The following is a 23708-nucleotide window of genomic DNA, read 5'->3' on the forward strand; positions in this document are numbered from 1 at the left end:
CCATCACTTAGACACACAGGAAACGGAGCGGGGGGAACACGAGCAAGCCGTTGAGAACTAAAAGCAGAGGATGAAGAGGTGTGTCTTCAAAGCTATTGCTCTTTCACCCGAGGTACTGTGTGCCTATCCACCCTAACTGATGGAAGATGTGCTCTCAATGCCTTAGTGAGCCCTGCCATCCACCCCACCCCATGCCCCCCACTCCAAAACCACCCCAAACAAGACAGTGGTCCTGGGCTCTGACTACAACTTTTAGACTAATTCAGAAACAGATACAAAATTGTCCTTTAAACGATAAGGTGCCATCTCTACGTTAAGACGGAGGCCTTTCCTGTCTTCTGTAAACAACCATGTGTGGTTTCCATCCTTCAAGGCCTGGGACACATTTCACTTCTTTTCTGTATTTATTTGTCTTTGGGTCCTCAGGATATGGTTCAAATATAACAAGAGCAAAACAAGATAATGGATGAATTTCACTTTTTTCTTTGTTGTAGTCAAAGGCAATTATTAGGGTGTGGACTTAAAAACTGACACATGGGTAAACTTCAGTGCACATAAATGAAATAACTTTGTGCTCTGTTCCTGCAAAAGCACAGTGCCTGGGAGACAGCAAGTGGAATGGAGCAATGTGGGCTTTGGGGTCTATCTGATCTGCTTTGATCGCTGGCTTCACTATCTAGGACTTAGATCTCGATTCGCGAGCGAGTAAAAAGCACGGCATGTTTTTAAGCCTCAGATTCTGTCTGCAAGACCAGTGACACGAGCGGAGGCTGGGTGCTTGGTGGTGGTTTGCTCCAAGTTCAGTTCTCTTGCTCTCCTTCCCCTGACTTTTAAAGTTCTTTCTTTTCCTTTTTTTTAAAAAAAAATTTATTTTATTGACGTATAGTTGATTTACAACGTTGTGTTAGTTTCAGGTGTATGGCAAAGTGATTCAACTGTACATGTATATATAAATATTTTCTTTTTCATATTCTTTTCCATTACGGTTTATTATAGGATACTGAATATAATTCCCTGCTCTTTTCCTTTTAAAAAATCCAATTTCTGAGACTTGGCATTAGACACATGATATTTTGAAAACTTTTTTAACTCTGTAGTTTAGAATGACTGGAACAAATACACGTCTTAGAACCGAGAAGCTTTTAAATGTTAGAAGATGAGAATTTCAAGAGTTTGCTGGAAAAACGTTAAAGAAACATTATGATGTTTTTCTGAGACAGGAACTAGAACGCTGTGTTCCTTTAAAAAAAACACCAACTCTTGATTCTGGGCACTGATAAGGCTGAGACAGCAGCTAAGTGCTGCTGAAGCCCACACACCTCTCAGACGTGCAGGCCTGCGGTCTAAGGCCCTGGTGTCTGCATCTGCAGGGCCTGTGCCTGCAGATGGAACCCTTTCCTGGCTCTAAATCGGTCTGACCGAGGAGTCCACGTGGTCTCACGGCGTGGTCAGCAGGGAGAGATTTTAGCCAGGACGGTGTCAGGAGGCAGGAAGACACCCGCCTAAAGACAAGAAAACAGAATCATCTTGTTTCACAAATAAATACACCCAGTGCCCGCCATCACGGGCAGGAGAGTGTGAAGCGGGCTGGAGATGGGAGAGCTCCAGACCCGACGCACGTGCACACCTGACCATCAGGGCTCGACGTGACCGACACTTCAACCAGCCTCCCGAGAGCTCCACTACGATCACCCTCCACAGGTCCTGAGCAAGGATGATCCGACTAAATATTTTCTCTCTGATTCGTCATTGAAAGAAAACTTCGGAAAAGCAGATGCAGAAAGAGCTCATCCAAACAATAAGAGATCAGACAAGGTTTGGTTAAAATAATCTCAAGGCATCACACACACCCCTCAACACCTGCCATTCCTTTTCTTTTCTTCTTTCCTCTTAACAAAAAGTTGAGAGGCGTCTCTGGGTGATACGTTGGAAAATCTTTGGTAAGGCCTGAAATTCTGGATCAAGAGAGTCAACAGAAAACATTTGAGTTACCTTCTTTTCTCCTATAACCTGAGTGTTTGCATTTTAGATCAGTTTAACCTATATTTGGATAATAATTAAACAGAATATTGCTCTGTATGGACTCCTGGTGCCCTAGGGCCTTAGCGATTAGATCAAGTGACTTGTCAAAGGTTGAACTGCTTGTTAGCGCAGTTGAGTTAGGAACTCAGAACTCTGGTTGCAGACGCAGGTCACCACTCACCACTATCCTTGTCGCTAGAACAATTCGTGCTTCTCTTTACGTCTTTGTAATAATTTACTGCACACATACTGTGTACCAGGTCACTCTCACCCATCTGTGGGACGGACAACAGTAATATTTCCTATTACAGACGAGGACACTAAGACTTTGAGGTTAAATAATTTGCCAAGGTCACATGGCTAGTCAGTAGAGGACTGGGACGCCACTGTTTTTTTGACCCAAAGGCTGGTTCATAAGAAAATTAACTTTCATAACAATTATTAGAATAGAACAACGCCAGAATAACAAATTAGAAGTAGGATTAACGACAACAAAAAACTAAGGCAAAGGGAAGAAACCTATATTCTTTGTCTTGACCAAGTAAAAAATAAAAGTCTTAATAAAGTTATTAACTTCATTGCAAGACTTTAAAAAAAATATGCTTCAGTAATTTCTTACAATTTATTTAATTTAAAAATATCAGAGTTGAAATGGCATAAACCCTTATGATTAAAGTGCCCCCAGTTCCTTCATGTTGGGGTATTAGAACAGAACTCTAGATCAAGGAATGGAACTTTCTGGTGTATATTTAACAGACTATTTCTTTCAAAAATATTTAGTACAAATGAACATTGACACAGTCAATTAACGAGCTTTCAGATACGGTAATATAAAGCCAAAATAGTTTTTTTAATATGATAGCAAAACAGTTTTTAATTAGCTCTAGCACTTATGGGAAATTTTCAGCTATCAAATCAGAAAACCAACACCAATAAACAAAATAAAATCCCCCCCCACTCACACATGAGGTTTGGACTCCCTGCACAATCTTGCAAGACACCCTCCTGCATCCTGGCTCTGCCCTCTCACTGAACTGAAACCGCTTTTCTCAAAACCCACAAGTTCCTAATTGCTGCTGGAGCCATGCGTATGGTTCAGAGCATCCGACTTGACCCTGGGCACAGGTGACATCGTAACCACCACCTCCCTGAAGCCCAGCATCCTTGGACATCTGGACACCACTCACCTGTCTGGCCACTCCTTTTCTTTTTTTAAAAAAATTTATTTATTTATTTATTTTTATTTTTGGCTGTGTTGGGTCTTCGTTTCTGTGCGAGTGCTTTCTCCAGTTGCGGCCAGCGGGGGCCACTCTTCATCACGGTGCGCGGGCCTCTCACTGTCGCGGCCTCTCCCGTTGCGGAGCACAGGCTCCAGACGCGCAGGCTCAGTAGTTGTGGCTCACGGGCTTAGTTGCTCCGCGGCATGTGGGATCTTCCCAGACCAGGGCTTGAACCCGTGTCCCCTGCATTGGCAGGCAGAGTCTTAACCACTGCGCCACCAGGGAAGCCCCTCCTTTTCTTTTTTTTTTTTTTAAAAACAGAGTCACAGATTGATTGATTGATTGATTTAATTTTTGGCTGCATTGGGTCTTCGTTGCTGTGCACAGCTTTCTCTAGATGCGGTGAGCAGAGGCTACTTTGATGAGGTGCGCGGGCTTCTCCTTGCGGCGGCTTCTCTTTGTTGTGGAGCATGGCCTCTAGGTGCACGGGCTATAGTAGTTGTGGCACACGGGGGCTCGGTAGTTGTGGCACACAGGCTTAGTTGCTCCGCAGCATGTGGGATCTTCCTGGACCAGGGCTCGAACCCATGTCCCCTGCATTGGCAGGCGGATTCTTCACCACTGCGCCACCAGGGAAGCCCCACTCCTTTTCTATCTTCTTTGTGGATTCCTTTCTTTACTGGCTCCCAAATGCTGACCCTCTTCTCACTCCACACACACCGTGGATGGTACCCCTCCCTGAATCAGCTTTGAGAACAACCATCACTTGCTGTTGACTCCCCAGTTTCCCCTCTAGCCTGGGCCACCTCCTCATGAGACCCTCATGGTGAAGGCCAGGGGATAAGATCTCCACCTAGCTGTCCCACCTGCACCTCCAACTTCAATGCCTGGAATGGACCCAAGCCCCCCACTCATGTGCTTTTCTCCTATGCTCCCCCCATCACTGGGGCACCGGGGTGTCTGCCCCCCAAACATCCGGACAATTGTTCGACCTCCACATCTTCGTTTTTCCAGGAGAACCGTCGTGTTCCTAGTTCAGGGCTCTGCCCACTGACTGTCTCCTCTGTCCCCAGGCAGGTCCACAATCTAGCCAGTGACATCACCAAAATGCAAACCTGACCATCGCACTCCACTTAAAACCCTTCTGCGGCTCCTGCTGCCCCCAGGATAAAGTCTGACCCCCTTCACAGGAGGCCCTGAATGGGCAGGCTCTGCCCGACCCCTGGTAGTCTGATCCCTCGTCTGGACCCGCCTCTCAACCCTGCCCCTCAGCTCATCTCGCTACAGCCTCAGGGGCTGCTGCAAGGCCCTCCCACCAGGTAGTCCGGCTGCCTGAAAGGCCCAAGTCAAAAACATGACACACGCATCATGCCCAGAACACCTCAACTTCAACGTACAAAGGTGCAGCTGATTCACCTCTGTTATCATCGAGGACCAGAGGTCTCCCCCTGTGATCACGGGACAGGAATTCTGCATGTCACACCCATGATGCGTCAACTATGATCGCCAGTTCTGGATGCTTTAAAGTAATGACCAGAAGCATTCTGAGTACAGATTCCCTGATTTTTCCATGTTTTACAGCTCTCAATTTTTATCTGACTGAAAATAAGTTTTTAGCAATTCACCTTGATTAAGCCTCTTCAAAGTGTTTAGTTTTCATAAATATGAATCTCTTTTGAGTCTCATATTTACATTTCATTTGTTTATGGAGCTGAACTTCTTCCGTGACTACAGTAATGACTACAGCTGCCAGAGCTAGCTTGGAGCCGTGCCCTTGACTCCCAAGAAGGACACAACTCCACCCACGAGAGTGGCATAGAGGGCGCCGCCCCCCCAAGCGAGCCCTGGGCAGGCGCAAGCCTTGTCCGCACCAAGGACACTTCCATCTGATGAGCGCATGGCTGGGTTAAGAAAGTTTCGGAGGGTGACCCAAACCTGGGTTTCTCAAGTTTCTCTTCTCTGGCTCCCACACTCCGCACATGCTGCTCCCCTGACATCTGGGACCCTTTGCTGCGAGGGCTTCAATGCTTGCACCTGGACAAACCTCTCCTCCAGCAAGAAAATACAAAGAAACTATACGGGACTAAAAATAACTGCATGCATGTGCAGTTGGGACAAATTATGGACAAAAAGATACAAAAGACTAAAAAAACTCAACTGCCGCTTTTGAAGAGCCTGGAGCAATGGCAGGGTACTGTGCATGCCCCCTGCACTGAACACCACCTAAGCGGTGGGCAAACTGCCTAAGCCACCCCTCCAGCCCGACCCCTGGACACACCTCTACCCTCAGCCCATATAAGGAACCAGCTCGCCCCCCGCCCCGCCCCTCGGGGAATGAGGGAGCAAGGGAAACTGTTACGTGTTCTCAATCCCCCGGCTGCAGCAGGGGCCCCAGTAAAGCCCTGCCTGGATTTCTCATCTGGCCTCTAATCAATTTCTACTGATTAAGGAGGCCAAGAACCCTGGTCGGTATCACCCCCAGCCTGGAGTACACCTTCTCCCAACAACACACTTCATCTAACTCCAGCTCAGCCCTCAAGTCTCAGCTTTGACGTCATTTTCTGGGGAAAGCCTGGGGACTCCCCAGACGGGATTTGCCTGCTCCACGGCTACACTCACCTCCTTTGCTGTTGCAGTGGCTTTCCGGGTCTGGACACCAGCCGGGAGGTTCCATGGGCCCAGTGTCGGCTTCCTGGGAGCAGCAGCCTCCACAACGTGCCTCACTTATCATAGGGCTCATGTTGATATATACATGTGTGTTACACAACAGCAGGCGTATGTGTTCAGTGGGTCAATACAAATGAGGTGTCTCCTAACCCAAGATCATACTGAAAGCTCAAGTCAGAAAGGCTTCGGCGCACCTTGGACGTGTCCTGAAATGCCACTGTTTGACTATGTCCTAATGGCACATCCTACATCATTTCCTAATGATATTAAGATTATCAACTTCATGATGAGGTTGGATAAACTGGCCTTTACAACCAATACTAGCTCCTAAACGCGGGAGAGTAAATAGGCACATACGTAAGGAAATCTCTCCGTGTCTGAGAAAATACATCTCTGCACAAAACCAAACGGAGGGCCTGGAAGGTGCGGGCGGGGAAGGACATCCCGAGTGATGACCTCAGTTGCCCTTTCAAACTACTGGGCTTTAAAGACACTGCACCGTCCTGACACACGCCTTTTCCCCGTAGACAAACCAACCTGAAAGCTGTGTGGGAACCTTCACCAGAGGAAAGCCAGGCCGGCGTGTGGGCAGCGGGCGGCAGTTGTCGGAGGCGCGCGTGCAGCCCCACCCCCACCCCGCGTGCAGGACCCCGTGTGCAGCCCCGCGCGCAGGACCCCACGGATAGCGCCCCCCCCGCGTGCAGGACCCCGTGTGCAGCCCCACGCGCAGGACCCCAGGCCCTCCTGCGCCGCGGACGTGCGGACGGGGGGCGCGGCCGTGGTTCAGGAGGAGCCCCCAGACTCGGGCTGCTCCCCCCGGGGCCCCGGCGGAAGGCAGCGCCCGTGCGGGGCTCGGGAGTTTACGGGTCCACCCCAGAGAGGTCGCCGGGCTCATGATGGGCTAAGTGGGACCGGCCCGGCCCCCCCACGGGAGCTCCTGCCCGGCCTTTCCGTGGACACGGACGGAGGAAGCAGGAACCCACTCGGTGGGACACCTGCCATCCCCTTTCAGACCTGGACGCGTCTCTAAAACGGGCCTCAGTGTGTTCTCGGCTAAAGGAAAAATGCAGCATGCTGGATTTCTCGTCATTAAGTACATTAGTTTGGAAATTTCTAAGTTATCCAATTCCCCACCCTTATCTCTAAATTTATATTCTCGTGGTAGACCCTGATCAGTAGCAGTGCGGTCTGTAGCATTGTTTTCGTGCTTCCTCACTGACGGCAGAACTAGAAATTTCTAAACCTCAGAGTAGGTTTTCAAAATAGCTCCTCCACCCACCAACACTGGCCAGACCGATGTGCTTCACATCTAGGCGGCCACTTGTGTAATTTGGGTCATTCTTTTATAGAACAAGATATTATTCATATACATCATGCCCTTAAGGACTGGATTTTTTGGTTGTTTCCTAACGAAAATATAAGGTACACAGGTGGTTATGAGTTAGAGTTTTACAACGCCATGGGTGACGGCTTAAATGATGACATCATTCTGCTGCAGATCCAGCAATGCTGGCCCAGGTCACTGGAGGGCTACACTGGTTTAACATGATCCTCTTTCCTAGCGTGCAAAGTGACTATACTCATAAGAAATTAAGATGTGAAAAAAAAATCAAATCAAGCAATCATTTGAGTAATTTTGAAATTTTTTTTTTTAATTCTATTTTTTGGCCGTGCCATGCGGCATGTGGGATCCTAGTTCCCCGACCAGGGATTGAACCCACGCCCCCGGAATTGGAAGCGCGGAGTCTTAACCACCGGATCGCCAGGGAAGTCTTTTTTCTTTTTTTAATTTTATTTTTTTGGCCGCTCCACACGGCATGTGGGACGAAATATTTTAAAAAGCCATAAAAAGTCCATCAAGTCAACTCATGTTGGTGTCTCCCCAGAAAGTCATATTCTCTATTTTTTATAATAAGTTTTCATTGGACCTAATCTTGCCATTTTCTTTCCTCTGTTGTCCGGCATTATTACAAAATACTCTAATACTTTTTGGTTGAGTAAAAGCCTTATTGAAAATGTAACAAATATATTTTTAAATGGCATACGCAAATCTACTGGTTCAGTGGCATGCTGTATTCCTTTGCTTGTGACCCATTAAGATTCCATCCAGCTAAGGAAACTGGGAGACAGTTAAGACAATCACTTCGTTTACATCACGGGCGAGAACTAATCTGAACTCGATGCGTGGGATGGGAAGAAAGAGAAGCAGGAGTAGACATGAAAATAAGAATTCTGAAGGGCGATCAAATCTGACATGGCAGGAACGGAAATAAGTATGGGAAAATCAGGCTGTGACGGAATAAGCTGCCTTGGATGTAAGAGAAAACATAAAAGGCAGCTCCCTAGGAGAACGTCAGCACTGCACAGGCACACTTGCTCAGACCCAAGGAAGAGCAAGGGGCACAAACACTATCGCCAACAAAGCCATGGGGTTTTTATAGGCTGGCACCCTCCCAGCCGTGAACTTGAGGAAAGCACTTCTGAGTGCCACTGTGATTCACGGTGGAATTCTATTATTCCAACACCACACCCGTGCAGCGGGTAAGCGTGACCAAGGATTGCTCCATGTAAGCTCTCCTCAGAGACATATGGGCCAGGGAGGAGGTGAGACAAGAGCTCTAAACAAAGCCAGAGAGAAGTAACTGGTTCTGGAAAAGAGCCCAGCACCGTGCTGCAAAGTTCTCAGAAGGAGGACCTCACTTTCACCTAAAAGGATTCGGTCTTCATTTCTTAAGAAAAATTAAACTGCTAATGTTCACATTTCTACATTTTAAGAAAATGTTAGTTGTGGGCACTTCTGGGATTTGGAGATTTTGAGGACACTTGACCAGGGCAAAGGAAACATCCTTTTCATTATTTTTAAAAGCTTTTATTCTACGAAATTGCAAACAAACATGAAAGTAGAGAAATTATATGATGAACCCAGAAGGATCAATATTTTACCAATTTTTCCCAACTAGTTCCCAACAATTTTGGGGCTTAAAGCAAATCTCCCATGTATCATTTCGTGCAACAAATACTAGTATGTACCCAAATGAATAAGGACTTAAAAATAACTATACTATCATTATCCCAATGAACAAAATTAACAATAACTCCTTTTCTGAATACTGATTCCATGTGAAAATGTCCCCCCTTGTCTCAAAATGACCTTTTTACAGCTGGTTGGTTGGTATCAGAATCCAAACAAGGTTCACACACACTGCATTTACTAAACATAATTCAGATCAAACCGAATCTGTCCATCTGGGCGGCACGTACCAGGGATTTTGCATTCAACACATGGGCTCCTGAGGCGGGGTTGCCACTCCAGCACATTGGTGGGATGGGAACCGGGACCCGGTGCTGCCCACTCATAAGGCAGCTGAGAGGCCAGCTCTCGGAAGATGAAGAAGAAGGGGTGCGAAGTCTGGGGACAGAAACGCTGGAGCTGGTGTCAGGTCCTCACCCTCCCCTGGGCTTACCTCCCAAACCAGATGACGGACGTGGCAGCTACATTATAATCAACCTGCTGCTAATCTCCCTGGGCCCAGGGAGCCAGCGGGAAAGGCTTCTATTTCAAGGAGTCCAGGACCCCATGGAGGTGGGATGTCCACCTGGGAAAGTGGGCGTGGCTTCTGCCCTAGGCAGCAGGGCCTGCTCGGTCACTGGGACGGTCTGACCCACCGGATCTCCGGCTGCGCTTCACTTATACAGGGTCCCTGGGGGACAAAACTGATGAGGGCCTCCATGAAGGTACTGCTTGACTCGTGTAGCGGGAAATGGCCAACTCTGGTCAGCAGAGGGCGCACCTGAGTCACCACCACAGGGAATCGAGGGACCTCACTCAACTCCCAGATCTAAGTGGGTTCCAGACTCAGGGCCTCCTCAAGGAGCAGAAGCCAGGGGACCTTGGGGTCGGGGGTCCCATTACTGCAACTCTTCCTTCGAGCCCTCCCGTCACTTCCCTGGTGCCCCCGGAAACGGAAGTCCCCCAGCAGTAAAATCTAAGCGATACTCTGGCCTCAGTGAGGGGTCAGCCTGTGTGGATTCACGGTCAGAGCAAATGGCTTGTCTGAGGAGCCACTGGGGGAGCTTGGAGAGAACAAAATGGGTTAATGGACGGCTTTGGGGAAAGAGTGTGATTGGATACGTCAGAATACACTCAAAGCATGGGAAATCATCTGTCCCACAGGAATCCCACTGCAAACGAGGCTGTTTGACAACCGTGTGACATTATGTCCCACGAGGCAAATGTCCATCTTTGTTCCTGGTCGTCTTGATGCTGACTCAGTGGGTTAAAAAAATAAAATGGCTCTGGTGGCAACCACAGATGCCAAGCCTGGGCTAAACCACAGGGTGTCCCCTCAACAAAGTTAATGATATGGTTCCTTGAAGGACCCAGACGACTACTTGTGGGGAGTTGATTACAGTGGACCCTTTCCATAATAGAGGGGTAGATGGTTTGTCCTTACTGGAAGAGACACTTATTCTAGACTCGGATTTGCCTGCCTTACCTATCAGGCCCCTGCTGGAATCTCCCCGGAGAGAGGGTGATGTTCACTATAGCCCAGAAACGAAGAGGTCAACACAGGTGTTTGGGATCACTTAATAATACATTGACAAAGTATTTTATTTCCATCCGGTAACTCAGCTCTGTCAAAACTGAATTTCTTCCCCCAAGAGAGAAGTACTTCCACCAGAGTCCCCAGCCCTGGCCCCGCGGACTCAGAGCCAAGGACCGCCTTTTAAACTTCCTCGTGCTCTGGAAAATGAGCGCCCAGGGAACACATGGGTGTCTTTTGTGGTCGCCGCCACCATCATTTCCCAACTGGACCAATGCAATAACCTTCCAATCAGCCTCCTTCCTCTGCCCTCTCTCCCCAGACAGCCTTCCTCTCTGAAGCCCAGCTGGCAACGGCTTCCCGTTTCACTCGGAACAACCCCGACTCCTTCTTGAGACCTGCAACGCCCCTTCTATCCAGCTTCTCTCTAACCTCCAGGCTGCACCGTCCTCTCCCATTGTTGATTCCCGAGCTCCAGGCGCCCCGGCCTTCTCGCTGAACCTCAGGCACACCAAGTTCCTGCCTGCTTTGGGCATCTGGTGCTCCTTCCGCTGGGACCTCTCCTCTCTCAGATCTTCCAGGTCTCGGCTCCAACGTCACCTCCTTAGGGACATGAGGATGCCCTCCGCCACTCCCACTCCTCCTCTGCCTCGTCCAGCTTCACCTTCTCCAGAACGATCATTAGTGCCTGAGTTAATCCTACTTACCCACTTACTGAATCTGTTTAAATGCTGGAAGGTAAATGCTTTGTGATTCTTTGTTCTCTGCTTTTCTCCAAATAGTGAAAGTGGTGCCTGGCTCAGAGCGGATGCTCCACTTTTTGTTTTTGTAGACTGACTGATTTTTGACTAAGAGAGGGGAATACAGGAGACCATGGTGACTCTAAACAAGCAGGACCACTACCAGCTGAGAGCCTGGAGTGAAGGCTTGGAGCACCTCAGCTGGCAAAGACCAGCACAGGCAGGGCTCGGGGCAGAGGCTCCGGGCAAACGAGGGGGTCAAGTCGGGCAGAGTGAGGAGTAGCACGTGTGCCTCGCAACCAGAGGCAGAGGAGAGACGCGTCCTGTCCTGGTATCACGTGTGTATGTACACACAATATTTATGTATTTTCTATTTCCTTCCCTCCACCTCTTTCCACTAGGGAAGGGTGTGTTGCTTGGACTTACTTCTGGGCATAAACACTGACGAGGCTTTGCAGTGGGGCTGGAGCACAGATGGAGGTACTCAGAGGCCCTGGACTTGGGAGACGTTTGCAGTGACTGGTGAGCCTCTGGGTTGTTTCCCTCCACGGAAGGAGTGAGAGGGTTTTAATTAGACGTGGAATAGGTGCGTCATTGTTAAAACGATGTTCTTTTAAAAACGAATACCCTCTACCTGCTTTATCTTTCTTTACGGTGTGCCACCTGCCATGTTACAGTTCCTTGTTAATTTATCATCCCCGCACTAGAATGTGTGTGAGGTAAAGGGCTTTGCTGTGCTCATGGCCGTCACCTGGCATATGGCAGGTCCTCAACAGACACTGAATGAATGAATGAACAAATGGGGCGTCTGTCCAGAATCTACTCCTACTTCCAACACCACTTCGATTTCCTTTGGGGGAACGACCTCCCCTCCATCGTGGTCAGGGAATCCATGCACCTGCCTCCTTGTACCGAAGACAAGGGGTCCATCCCTGGAGGACCCCATCCTCCACTCTGTCCCAGTGCCCCCAGGTGGTGGACACGTCACCTGAGCTGGGGAGTTGAACCCCATCCTGGGACTTTGCCTCTTGAGTGACTGAAGAGGCAAAGACGGACAGACTGTGCCTTCCTCGGCTCCTTGCATGTGGCTCCTCGACTCCCGGGAGCCACCCTGACTGCCACCCACTTCCTAGACAGGTTCCCAGCCACCCCATCAATTCTGGGAACACCTGACACCCTTCCCAGACGTCCTCTTTTGCTCCAACTAGGTAGAGCTGGTTTTTGTTGCTTCTCAACAAAAGAACACTAAACTCAAAACAAAACAAAACACAGAAGGTGCAGAAATAAGCTGTTTGTATGAGTACAGGGTTGGAAGAAAAACCATCTATATTCCTACCCGCCTAACTACACTATTTTCACTTTTGCGTATTTTGCAAAGGTAAACCTTTGACCACACGTGTACACGCCGTATACGGCTGCAATCATGGTATGTTATGGGTTGAATTGTGTTCCCCCTGCGCCAAAGGATGCTAAAATTCTAACCCCCAGTACCAGTGACTGTGGTCTTATTTGGAAATAAGGTCTCAGTAGATGATCAAGCTGAGATGCGATCATTAAGGCGGGCCCTGATTCAACAGGACGCTATGTGAAGACGAAGGCAGAGATAAGGGAGATGCATCCAGATGTCGAGGCACAGGGGACCCAAGGCCGCCAGGAGCCAGGAGCCAGGCCGGCAGAGGGTCCCCCTCACCCTGCTTCCAGCCTCTAGAACTGAGACAATTCATTCCTGCTGTTTAAGAAACCTGGTTTGTGGTACTTTGTGACGGCAGCCCTAGCAAACGTATACAACATTATTTCCCTTTTTCTCACTTTAGTATTACATCGGTCATTTTCCACGTTGTTACGGGCTTTCCCTAATGATGCTGTAAACTGTCTGCAAGTGGTCGCCCATATGACACTGCACTATCACACTGAAAGTGGACATTTCCATTGTTTCAACTTTTTTTCCATCGCAAGTAACGTTTCGAAGGCATCGTGTGCTCGCAGCCTTTTCTCTCCTTTTGAACAACTTTCTCGAAATGCATCACCGGACGCTGAAGACTGGCCTGGAGAGAAGCAACTGCTGTGCAGAAGGATGATGGTGCATTTGTCTCCAAGGGTCCCCAGGGCAGTGGGTTTTGAATCTGGAGTGGAATGAACGCTGCCGTATGTAAAGGGAAGGAAGGGGAATCTGGGCAGAGCGAGTGAGACAGCCGGGCGGTGAGTGAGCGCCGGAGGAGACGTGAGAGGAGCAGACCGTGGCGGGCAGGCGGCAGAGAGCCTGCAAACTCGCTTAAGGGGCTGGGACTCCATTCCAGTGACGCCGGGGAAAGTTCACAGGGAAACAGCAGTAAGAACTGAACAGGAACCCTGACCAGCGTGGGCGGAAGCCTGGCCTGAGGAGGTGGTGGGGGAGCCGGAGGGGCAGGGGCCCCGGGATGAGAGGGAGTGCGATCCCAGGGGCCCCACCTGCTCGGCCGAGAGGACCACACAAGCAAGAGATGCTCGAAAACTCCCTCGGCCTCCAGCTGCCCCCCGGTTCCTCTCTCCTTTTCACCCTGTCTGACGAGAGTCCAGCCTGGATTCCTCCTGAGGCAGAAGCCAGGCGGCTCCACGTGGAGGACAAACATTCCCTCACCCTCGCCGTTCACGACTCCCTGACCGCCCAGCGCCGGGCGCAGCCCTCCCAGGACACCCTCTGCCACCATTTCTGGGTCACAATCCATCAGCGACCTTCTCGTCACCATCTCCATCCTCTAGTCACCTTCTCCATCCTCTTCAGGGGGAGGATGAGTGGAGCCTCACCCCGCCTGTTCCCTTTCTCTTCTCCACCCTCTGTGGTCCCCCCTCCACTCCCTCTCCCTGAAATGTAAAGTGGCACCGAGTGACGCCCTTGGCCTCCTTCAAGTCTCTGGAAAGAACACTCTTTAAATCCTGCCCCTTCTCGCGGCTCGGCTCCGGTCACCACCGTCACGTGGAGGTCGTGCCCGCTGGCCGGTGGGTGGCAGCGCGGCCCAGAACCCAGGCGTCCGAGCGCCCCGTGCGTCACTCACGCTCACCGCACGACGCTCCTTTTCAACGGTAAGACAGCAAACCCGGCAACCGAAGGTCTGGTCACTGGCAGTCTGCTGGGTCTCTTTAGAGCCAGCACAGTCCAGTGGTTAAAAACATGGGCCTGGAGTGAAAATTCTATCTGACTGTAGATTCCCGTCCCTTCTCTGCCACATCCTGGGTGGTTCACCTATTTGCACTTGGGGTTCCTGGTCTGTAAAAGGAGGGTAACAACAGCATCCGCCAGAGCATGGAGTTCACACGGTCAGACGAACTAACCAGCAGAGCACATAGGGCGGTGTCCGCCCCACGGTAAGCGCCGTCCTATTCCTGCCCCGTGCGCCCGGCCAGGCCCCTGTCCAGCCAGCGGGCTGGCTCAGACGTCAGCGTGCTCTCTCAGGAACCTGAATCATTCCATAAATTCAGGTCAGCACGTATTTACCGGGTAAGAACTAAGGTAGCATATGAACAACTCTATTAGATAAAAAAACTCTTCCGTGCTGCTCAAACAGTACTGGTGAATCTCAAACACCCAGAAAGAGCTTTGAAAGTCAGGTTAAGACAAATGCTCCCTGAGAGCCCATTCACGGTCAGGAGCTCATTCCTCCACAGTAGGAACTCGGTCCCCAGACCTTCTCAAGGTCAGGGCCACCGTGATGGCTCAGAGCCCACAGGGCACCCTCCCTGGACAGGGGGCGATACGCCGGCCCCTGCAGCGGCAGCTCCTGACAGCCGGTGAGTCCTCCCCACCCCGGGGCCAGGGCAGGCGGACGGGGCGCAGAGGCCCGGGCTCCTGAGTTGAATGGAGACCGCCCGGTGGAGAACTCCACCCCCACCTCCGGGAGCGGACCAGGGAGGCCCGCGAGACTCACTGTTGGATGCTCTCATGAGCCGCCGGCGTCCCACGCGGTCCAGCCCGATGGGGGTGCTCTGGGAGAAGGCGCACGGCCGCAGCCGGGCCGACACCGCGCGGTAGGGCGGCACCTGGTGCGCGGGCACGGGCGGCCGGGCAGCCGGCTGCAAAGGAAAGGAGAGGCGGTGAGAAGGGGCAGGAAGTAGGGGCCCCGGGAGCTCAGCATCCTCACCTCGAGGCCCCGATCACAGCCCGGGCCCGGGCTGCACAAGCTCAAGGACGACCTTCCTCTAACCGGAAACCCCAGTGCCGACCCCTCAGGGCATCACGTTTTGGCCACCTGCCAGGACACACCCTCGGGGGACACTCAGGAAAGGCCAGCGTGGAGCAGGGGAAGCCGGGGGAGGAAGTGGTGCCCCCCCTCCGCCCGGCAACCCCCAGGGAAGCAGAGGCAACGCCAGCGCCCGCGGCCCCCCGCCCTACACCCACCCGCATGCAGGGACCAGCGTTTGCGGAGCACGGCTCTCGTTCACCTGAACTAACAGGGCAGTGGAGGCTTGTCTAAGAGGACAGTTGGTTTTCCACAAATTTAGAATCAGCTGTATGCCCTTGTGACCTTCCACATGAATTGTCCCTACAACTACACTCAAGGCCAAGTCGGTCCCTGCTTTCCGTAGGTTTTCTCAGGATTTTTCTACCCAGTTCCCTAAATGAGCTTATTAGAGTGCACAAAATTATCTTACTCCATTTCTTTTGGACGCTCTGAAGTGAAAAAATGTCTGTAATGCTTTAGATCTCCCCTAGGCTGTGTTTCAAGTTAAAATAGATTACAGTTTGCTTTCGTTCAGAATTATTTCTTGTGTGGCATTGGTGATACATTGGTGAGCAGAGCCGCCTTCCAGAATTATTTCCTAGCATGCAGAGCATCTTAACACAACAAAAAGTCTGAGGTATTCTTCAACATAATTTGTTTTTTACCTTAAGAATTCAGTTTAGTTCAATTAAGCAAGAGGTTTTTGGGTATTTGCTATAAATAAGCATTGTGCTGGGCTTATAGGGAGAATGTAAACATAAAATCCAATACCAATATAGAATTGCCCTTTTAAGAGAATTTATGGGCTATCTGTGATATCAACTAGCAAATTAAAAAAAAAAAATGAAACTGGCACTTGGTCATGTATGGTTCTGTGAACCCTGGACCATGGCTGGGGTATGAGTCTCACCAAATAACAGAGACTCCTTCGGAACAGGGCCTTTATTTAAATGTTTTGTAGCTTCAAAGGGCTCTCTGGGTAATTGATAAACACTTGTTGAATTACTAAAGTATACTAAGGGAATAATAGTAAGATTTTAATCTATTGTCAAAACAGTTACTGCTGCAACTGACGTGTAAAGAGTAAGAAAAGCTGTAACGTGTAGAGTAAGAAAATGGTAGAAAAAATTATTTTCTCACCTCTAGAAAAAAATTGGTTTATTTTCTTCGTATCTTTACATTTTAAGGATAAGTGACACTTTCTCTTTCCAGATTTCTTCTTTCAGGAAGCTCACTAAATATGCAAGGCTACTTTCCCCAGACGATTCAGAACAAACAGCAAACCAGCTTCCCGTATTATTCAAGATCCCAGAAAGACAGAGGATTAGTAAGAGACATCCATATGTCAGTGGGTTAGTTCTAATTCATGCATGTTTTCAAAGTCAGGAAGAAAAGGCTGTGAGCAGATGACGTCATCCTCGAGGCAGAGAGAAGAAAGGAAAGCGTTAAGTTTCCTGGTAAGTTTGCAGCCAGAGGACAGAGGCCAGGCGGCTGGAGGGCTAAGTGGCTTTGGTGGCAGCGTGCCCGGGCTTACTTGGGGCAGAATGGCCTCCCCCTCCTCCGCCTGGCTGCTCCCATAGAAGCCGACCCCGCCGATCACGGAGATGGGGCGTCTTCTCGGCGCCCCCCGGGGGCAGCCCCCAGCAGGGGTCTGGTCTGCAGGGTCGATGGGGGCCCCGCTGGGCTGGTGGTCACCGTCCTCAGTGTCCTCTTTCTGGGGGTCTACGGCGATCGAGTCTTCAGGGATGGACAGACTTAGGCTGACCGGCTGGCCGTAGTCAGAGAGTGGTCGGGGCCTCGGCCTCCTCCCGGGTGCGCACCTCCTCCTGGGGACCCTCTGAGCCTCCGGCCTCTCTTCCTCTGGTGCGGAGGTCCGCCTCCAGGACCCCTCGGTCACAACCTTTTCAAATGCGAACAAGTTAGGTGACGGCGACTTCCAGGAGGGTAAAGAAAAGGTACGAGCCAGACATCCCCGACCCCTCCCCAGCCCCCCAAGTTGTCTGCGTACCGGAAAGATGTGAGACGTGGATAAGAAGAAGCAAACCCGTCTTCAATCGGAGGCTGAATTAAAACCCTAATTTCATTAGTGATGTTTGGTGACCCATGATGAGCCATGATACAAGATACTAAGAAAATCAGCACCACGGTGAGTTAATAAAAATGACTTTTAACTACAGCGGGTGTCTCCCCAAATATACATAACAACAGGCGGGGTAACGCAGGCCCGCAGGAGAAATGGCCCTAAGGCTGCACTGTGCAACCTGAGGCACCTTCTCTCAGCTACGTTCACAGACAGAAGGTGCTTCGAGAGGATGGAGTCTCGGCTGCTCAGCACGATACTCACGCCTGGGGACGCAGTCTGCTGGGGCGGCACTGAACTAGGGGCTCCAAGGACGAGATCAGCCGACTAACCGGCCGTGTGCGCTGGGACTAGTCACCACTAACCTGTCAGGAGCTCAGATTCCAGACTAGACAATCCCACAGCTGGAGAGTCTGCAGCCCTGAAGTCGGCAAGACTTTCTAAGTTTTCAAGTAACTTTTTCAGAGGCAAGGCAACGCACTAGGGAAAAGACCACGAGGTGTGGAAACGGGCAGACTTCTGTGTGACTCCGGCTGGGCCCCCAGCTGGCTCCGTAGGCCCAAGCAAGGTGCCTCAGGTCTGCAGGCCTGCCTCTGCCCCGTCCCCTCCCGGGTCCTGGGAGGATGAGCCGTGAGCACGGTGAGCCAGAGGGCCGCCCACATCGGCCCTGGGGGATCGCTGCTCGTAAAACACTGTGCCAGGGAACAACCGTCCCAGGCTTCAGCCCACCCGGAGAGGAGCTCTCCCTCCGCGGATCCTCCAAGTCTGGGCTCAGGGGAGGCCGCTGCGGGCCCTGTGGGAGGGAGGGGGGCAGCGGAGCGTGCAGGCGCAGGCGCAGTCCCGCGAGCCCCGTGCCCTCCGCTCCTGCATCCCGAGACGTTCCGTAACGACCAAGTGAAAGCAGGACACAGCCCAGCCCGGGGAGGGCTGGGCTAACCAGGCAAGTCACGTGACCGCAGGGCAGGCAGAGCGGGCCACCCTGGCCGAGCGCCCAGCGGGGCGGATGTCCCGCTGCAGCCCTGCCCTGAGCACTGGCCCAAGGACTCTGGGCTCTCGCCAGTCAGTGGCAACTGCGACCAGAAATGCAGGTCCCGTATTTCCAAGCTGAGACCCAGGGAAGCGAGGTGACTTGCCCAGGGCCACGCAGCCAGCTAGCGGCAACAGAGACACCAGGTATGGGCCTTGTAACCTCTGTCCCCACTAAGCCACGACACTTCCCATATAGCAAGTCACCTCTGCTAGAGAGACAGAGGGCTCTAGCGAACACTACTCCCTTGCTACCTGCCGATTCGATTCTTACAGCTTGGACCACTATCTTTAATTCAAGTCACCAGGGATGGGGTCCAGAATACACCACTGTAGCATAAACACCATTTTGAGTGCAAGGCACTTAAGAAGAGGATTTTCTTCTGCGTGAAAGCAGAGTTCAGTTGTCGTTAAGTCCCCTCCCTTGGGACGGGATTCTCTTTCTTCCAGCCAGGGAAGAATGACTTGTCACTGAGAGGAGAAGCCCTCACCGAAACAGACACAGGCACAAAACTATCCTGTCTCCCAGCTGTTCACCTACAGGCCCCTTATCTTTCCTAAAAGTCACTTGTTTTCCCCCAAGTGCCTTTCTCCACCTCCTTTCCCCTATTAAGATGTTCTGTAAGCTCCTAGTGCTAACCCCTTCCTGGAGTCACATTTTCCTGTGAACTCCCACTTACTCACATGAATAAAAATCTGTCTTTTGTCAGTTTAATTCGCACATCTCCAGAAAAGAATGTATAAGAGGGTGTATTAAAACATTTTCCTCTGACACCGTGGGAAAATATGAGAGTAATCATGGAAAAGTTAATATTGTTTTTTTGCAGTACATACATATAAAAAACAAGCTATTATGGATTATTTAACTCAATTACTAAATCAAACGGCACAGACAACTTAAGCACACAGTGAGAATAAACCCATTTATATCATCACCCAGTGATAAAAAGGTTTGGAAACAACATGCTAGAAAAACAGTACAACAAAATTGCAGGCAATAAAGTGGTCACAAATCTATGTGCAGTTGTTGTTTTTGTTGGTGGTGGTGGGGTTTTGTGGGTGTTTTTTTTTTTTTTTTTTTTTTGCACGTATGCAACCTGCAGCCTGCTTTCCTCATTGATGCCAAAAAAAAAAAAAAAGGAGACAGAAAGAGACATGGGTTTAGGAAAACCAGCAGTTGTCTTAGTTCTCAGGTAACAAATCCTTCTGAGAGCAAACAGGCTCCAGGAAGTGATGGGGGCAGGTAAAGGAAGGCGTGCAGAGGGCAGGAAATCAGACACTGATTGCGTAAACCCTCGTGCCCACAGGGCAGCACGAGGAGAACCAACTGTGATTCTCGTGTGATACATCAGCACCGTACAGCCCCACGTGAGACCTGAAAGGAGAAATCATGCCTTCTGAGTGGTACCGAATGTCCCAGGAGGTGCAGAAATTAGTTAATAGAATCATAATATATAAAACTGAAATGTCCATTTTATTCAAAGCAAAAGTACAGAGGGAGGGACAGAGGGATGGGGGGAAATCCCTCAGATTTAAGCTCACATTCAAACAGTGAGGCTTTGCCAGAAGACAGGTACATTCAAATAAAACAAATGTGAACTTTCCTGCAAATTCTAAAGCTGAATCTTCTTTTAGCAAACATTATGTGCTTCTGAAATACACCCTTGGTTCGTCCCGGGGAACACAGCTTGAGTGCGACTCTTCCCGGAAATACAAACACCCAGCAAAGGACGCTCCGCACCCAATGAGCCAGGACCTACCCCAGACTCTGCTACAGGCAGTGGCCCCAGACGCTCTGAAGGGACAGCAGGTGACCACATCCATGCCCTCCGAGAGTTTTTCCCTGCTTTAAAAACATTCTCATTGGGTGTAAGTGGCTGGGCTGGAGCTCTGTTGGTCCAGGTTCTCCTCGCAGCCCAGCGCAGACCCACCCGGGACCAATTCACACCCAAGTCACCAACATCTGTGAACAGACCTGTCCGTGGCCTCGTTAATTCTTGCTTCCCAGCATAGTTTTAAAATACTTTCCCTAGTTGGGGGCCGGTTTGCATTTTTTTCTTCTATGCAAGATTCCCTCCTTTACATTACAAAAGTAAAAGCCAAAATAGATCTCATTACCTCTGCTTAGACACTTCAAAACATATTTTGAAACCACAGTGAAAAGTGAATCGTTAACCTGAGGGAAAAACCCTGATCCCACACACGTCCCTTCAGAACCCCGTCTAACATGAGTCTCCAGGACCGACAGCAAGAGCTGGGGTTGAACTGTGTCCCCTGAAGATCTACTGGGAGTCCTCACCCCCATACCTGTGAATTTGACCATAGTGGCAGGTACGGAGTCTGTAGGTGCAGTGGAGTTAAGATGAGGTCATACTAGTAGATGAGCCCTAATCCAATGGCTGGTGTCCCTAGAAGAAGAGGGAAATTTGGACACAGAGACAAGAGGAAGAAAGACGTGAGGCCCGAGGCAGAGATCAGAGCCACGCACCAGTGAGTCGAGGCCCCGCAGGGAACCCCGAGGCTGGAAGAGGCAGGGGGTCCACCTCTTGGGCTTACAGGGGTGGAGCCCTGCCTGCCCAGCCGTGACTGCAGACATCTGGCCTCCGCAGCAACGAGGATAAATGTCAGCTGTCTTACCCCCCCCCCCGTGGTAATTTGTTACAGTAGCTCCAGGGAAGCAGCACAGCAAGGTAACTCAGAAGAAAATATTACAGGCAAGCATATTCAGACTGTGTGAAGATTAAAAAATAAAATAAACTAGAGCAAGGAGACTTTTTTCTGGATGAGCCAGAGGTACTGTGAAGATGCAGATGAATACAAAGAGCAAAGTCAGGTTTTCACAGGTTGTCAGGGTCCTGGGTTCCACAGGGGACCCAGCACAGGCGCGGGGGCTGGAGGGGGAAGGAAAAGCATCTTGACAACGAACGTGGCAGACTGTGGAACAAGGGTAATGACAGCTGTGACTCTGGAACACCTGTGACCTGCTGGAACCACACCAGGCGCGTCACCGTATTTAATCTTCACAACCACCCTACGAGGTAGGGGCCACATTTTACTGATCAGGACACTAGGGCTACAATAAATAAAATTCCCTGCTCATGTCACTAGAGCCAGAAAGGGGAGGGGCCCATTTATACCCCAGTCTGTCTGATTTCAAAATTTCTGTCTTTTCTGCTCGGCCACCTGCATCCAAGGCATGTACCATTACAGAAGGAAAACAGAATTCTGTAGGTTTTCCAGCCCTTGGCTGTTGAGTGTTTCGAGGGAGCAGAGAGGAGATGGCAGTTATGAGAGGCTCTGATAACTGTGCCTGGGGAACCCACAGACCGCTTCTCAAAATCTCATTTTAAATGCATAAGATAAGATAAAAAGTATATTCCATCAACAGATGGAGGGATAAAGAAGATGTGATACACACGCACACACACACACACACACACAATGGAATACTATTCAGCAGTAAAAAAAGAATGAAATTCTGCCATTTGCAGCAACATGGATAGACCTAGAGAATATCATACTAAGTAAAGTAAGTCAGACAGAGAAAGACAGATACTGTATGATATCACTTCTATGTGGAATCTCAAAAATAAAACAAAACTAGTGAATAGAACAAAAAGAGACCCACAGAAAGAACAAACTAGTGGTTACCGGTGGGGGGGAGGGGCAAGATAGGGGGAGGGGATTAAGAGACATAAACTACCATATATAAAATAAATAAGCTGCAAGGATATATTGTACAGCACAGGGAATACAGTCAATATTATATAATAACTATAAGTGGAATATAACCTTTGAAAATTGTGAGTCACTATGTTATATACCTGAAATTTATGTACTATTGTACCTCAACTATACCTCAATGAAAAAAATATATACACATTAAACATTTACAGAAAAAAAGACAGATAGTATTATGAATGAAGCTGATTATTTTGAAATGCAATTTTCAAAATATTAAAAGAACCTTGATATAGTAGTACAGGTAATAGGAATTAAGAGGACTGGAGATAGGTCTAAAAGCTGTCACACTTTGAAGTACTGTACTGAGGAGTACAAGATATTTTAAGAATATCAGCAAAAACTGTCGTAAGATGTGAAAAAGATCTGTGATTTCCATGGTGATTATATCACAGGTGTTGCTAAAATTGCTCTGGTTTGATGCCTACATTCATAATAGAAGGAAATGCTATCTTTTAGTGAGAAAATAGTGAAAATAATAAAATCCCCACTTCCTGATTTCCACTGATGTAGTCCTTGGATGAACATAAGTTAAAACCTCCTAGTTTAAAATGTTGGAGAGGGTGTGGAGAAAAGGGAACCCTGCTACACTGTTGGTGGGAATGTACGTTGGTGCAACCACTATGGAGAACAGTATGGAGGTTCCTCAGACAACTAAAAATAGATTTATCATATGATCCAGCAATCCCACTCCTGGGCATGTATTCAGACAACTATAATTCAAAAAGATACATGTACCCCTATGTTCATAGCAGCACTATTCACAACAGCCAAGACATGGAAGCAACCTAAATGTCCATCAACAAATGAATGGATAAAGAAGATGTGGTACCTATATACAATGGCATACTACTCAGCCATAAAAAAGAATGAAATAATGCCATTTGCAGCAACATGGATGGACCCAGAGATTATCATACAAAGTGAAGTCAGAAAGAGAAAGACAAATACCATATGATATCACTTATATGTGGAATATAAAATATGACACAAATGAACCTATCTATGAAACAGAAACAGACTCATGGACATAGAGAACAGACTGGTGGTGGCCATGGGGGAGGGTGGGGAGGGGAGGGATGGAGCGGGAGTTTGGGGTCAGCAGATGCAAACTATTACATATAGAATGGATAAACAACAAGGTCCTACTGTGGAGCACAGGGAACTATATTCAATATCGTGTGATAAACCATAATGGAAAAGAATATTTAAAAAATGTAAATATATATATGTATAACTGATTCACTTTGCTGTACAACAGAAATTAACACAACATTGTAAATCAACTATACTCCAATAAAAAAAAAAACTCCTAGTTTACATAATATCACTTCAGAGTAGCCTGTGGGACCAGTGGTGGGCTCCAACTCCAGAAAATGACATTTTAGACCTTATCTATTATAAAATCAAAATAGTAGCATCTCACTGTTTAGAGCTACACATCATTACCTTATTTCCCTTAAGTGAACATG

At 49.2% G+C, this 23708-nt stretch overlaps 1 protein-coding gene across 12 annotated transcripts in view; it reads right to left on the reverse strand.

Annotated features, from left to right (window-relative positions):
* The window catches only part of SPATA13 (spermatogenesis associated 13), a 266445-nt gene that overhangs the window by 30631 nt on the left and 212106 nt on the right, over nucleotides 1–23708 (reverse strand). For all 12 annotated transcript variants that reach the window (XR_014236816.1, XM_082365026.1, XM_082365023.1 and 9 more), the window contains 2 exons: nucleotides 16924–17289; nucleotides 15096–15240 (listed from right to left, as the gene is read on the reverse strand). Coding sequence is in view for 11 of the 12 variants with exons in the window: in XM_082365026.1 (XP_082221152.1) it covers nucleotides 15096–15240; nucleotides 16924–17289 (511 nt within the window). In the remaining variant the exon portion in view is untranslated. The remainder of the gene's footprint in view (nucleotides 1–15095; nucleotides 15241–16923; nucleotides 17290–23708) is intronic.

This window comes from Balaenoptera borealis (assembly GCF_965194805.1).
Source record: "Balaenoptera borealis genome assembly, chromosome: 18".
Classification (NCBI taxonomy): Eukaryota; Metazoa; Chordata; class Mammalia; order Artiodactyla; family Balaenopteridae; genus Balaenoptera; species Balaenoptera borealis.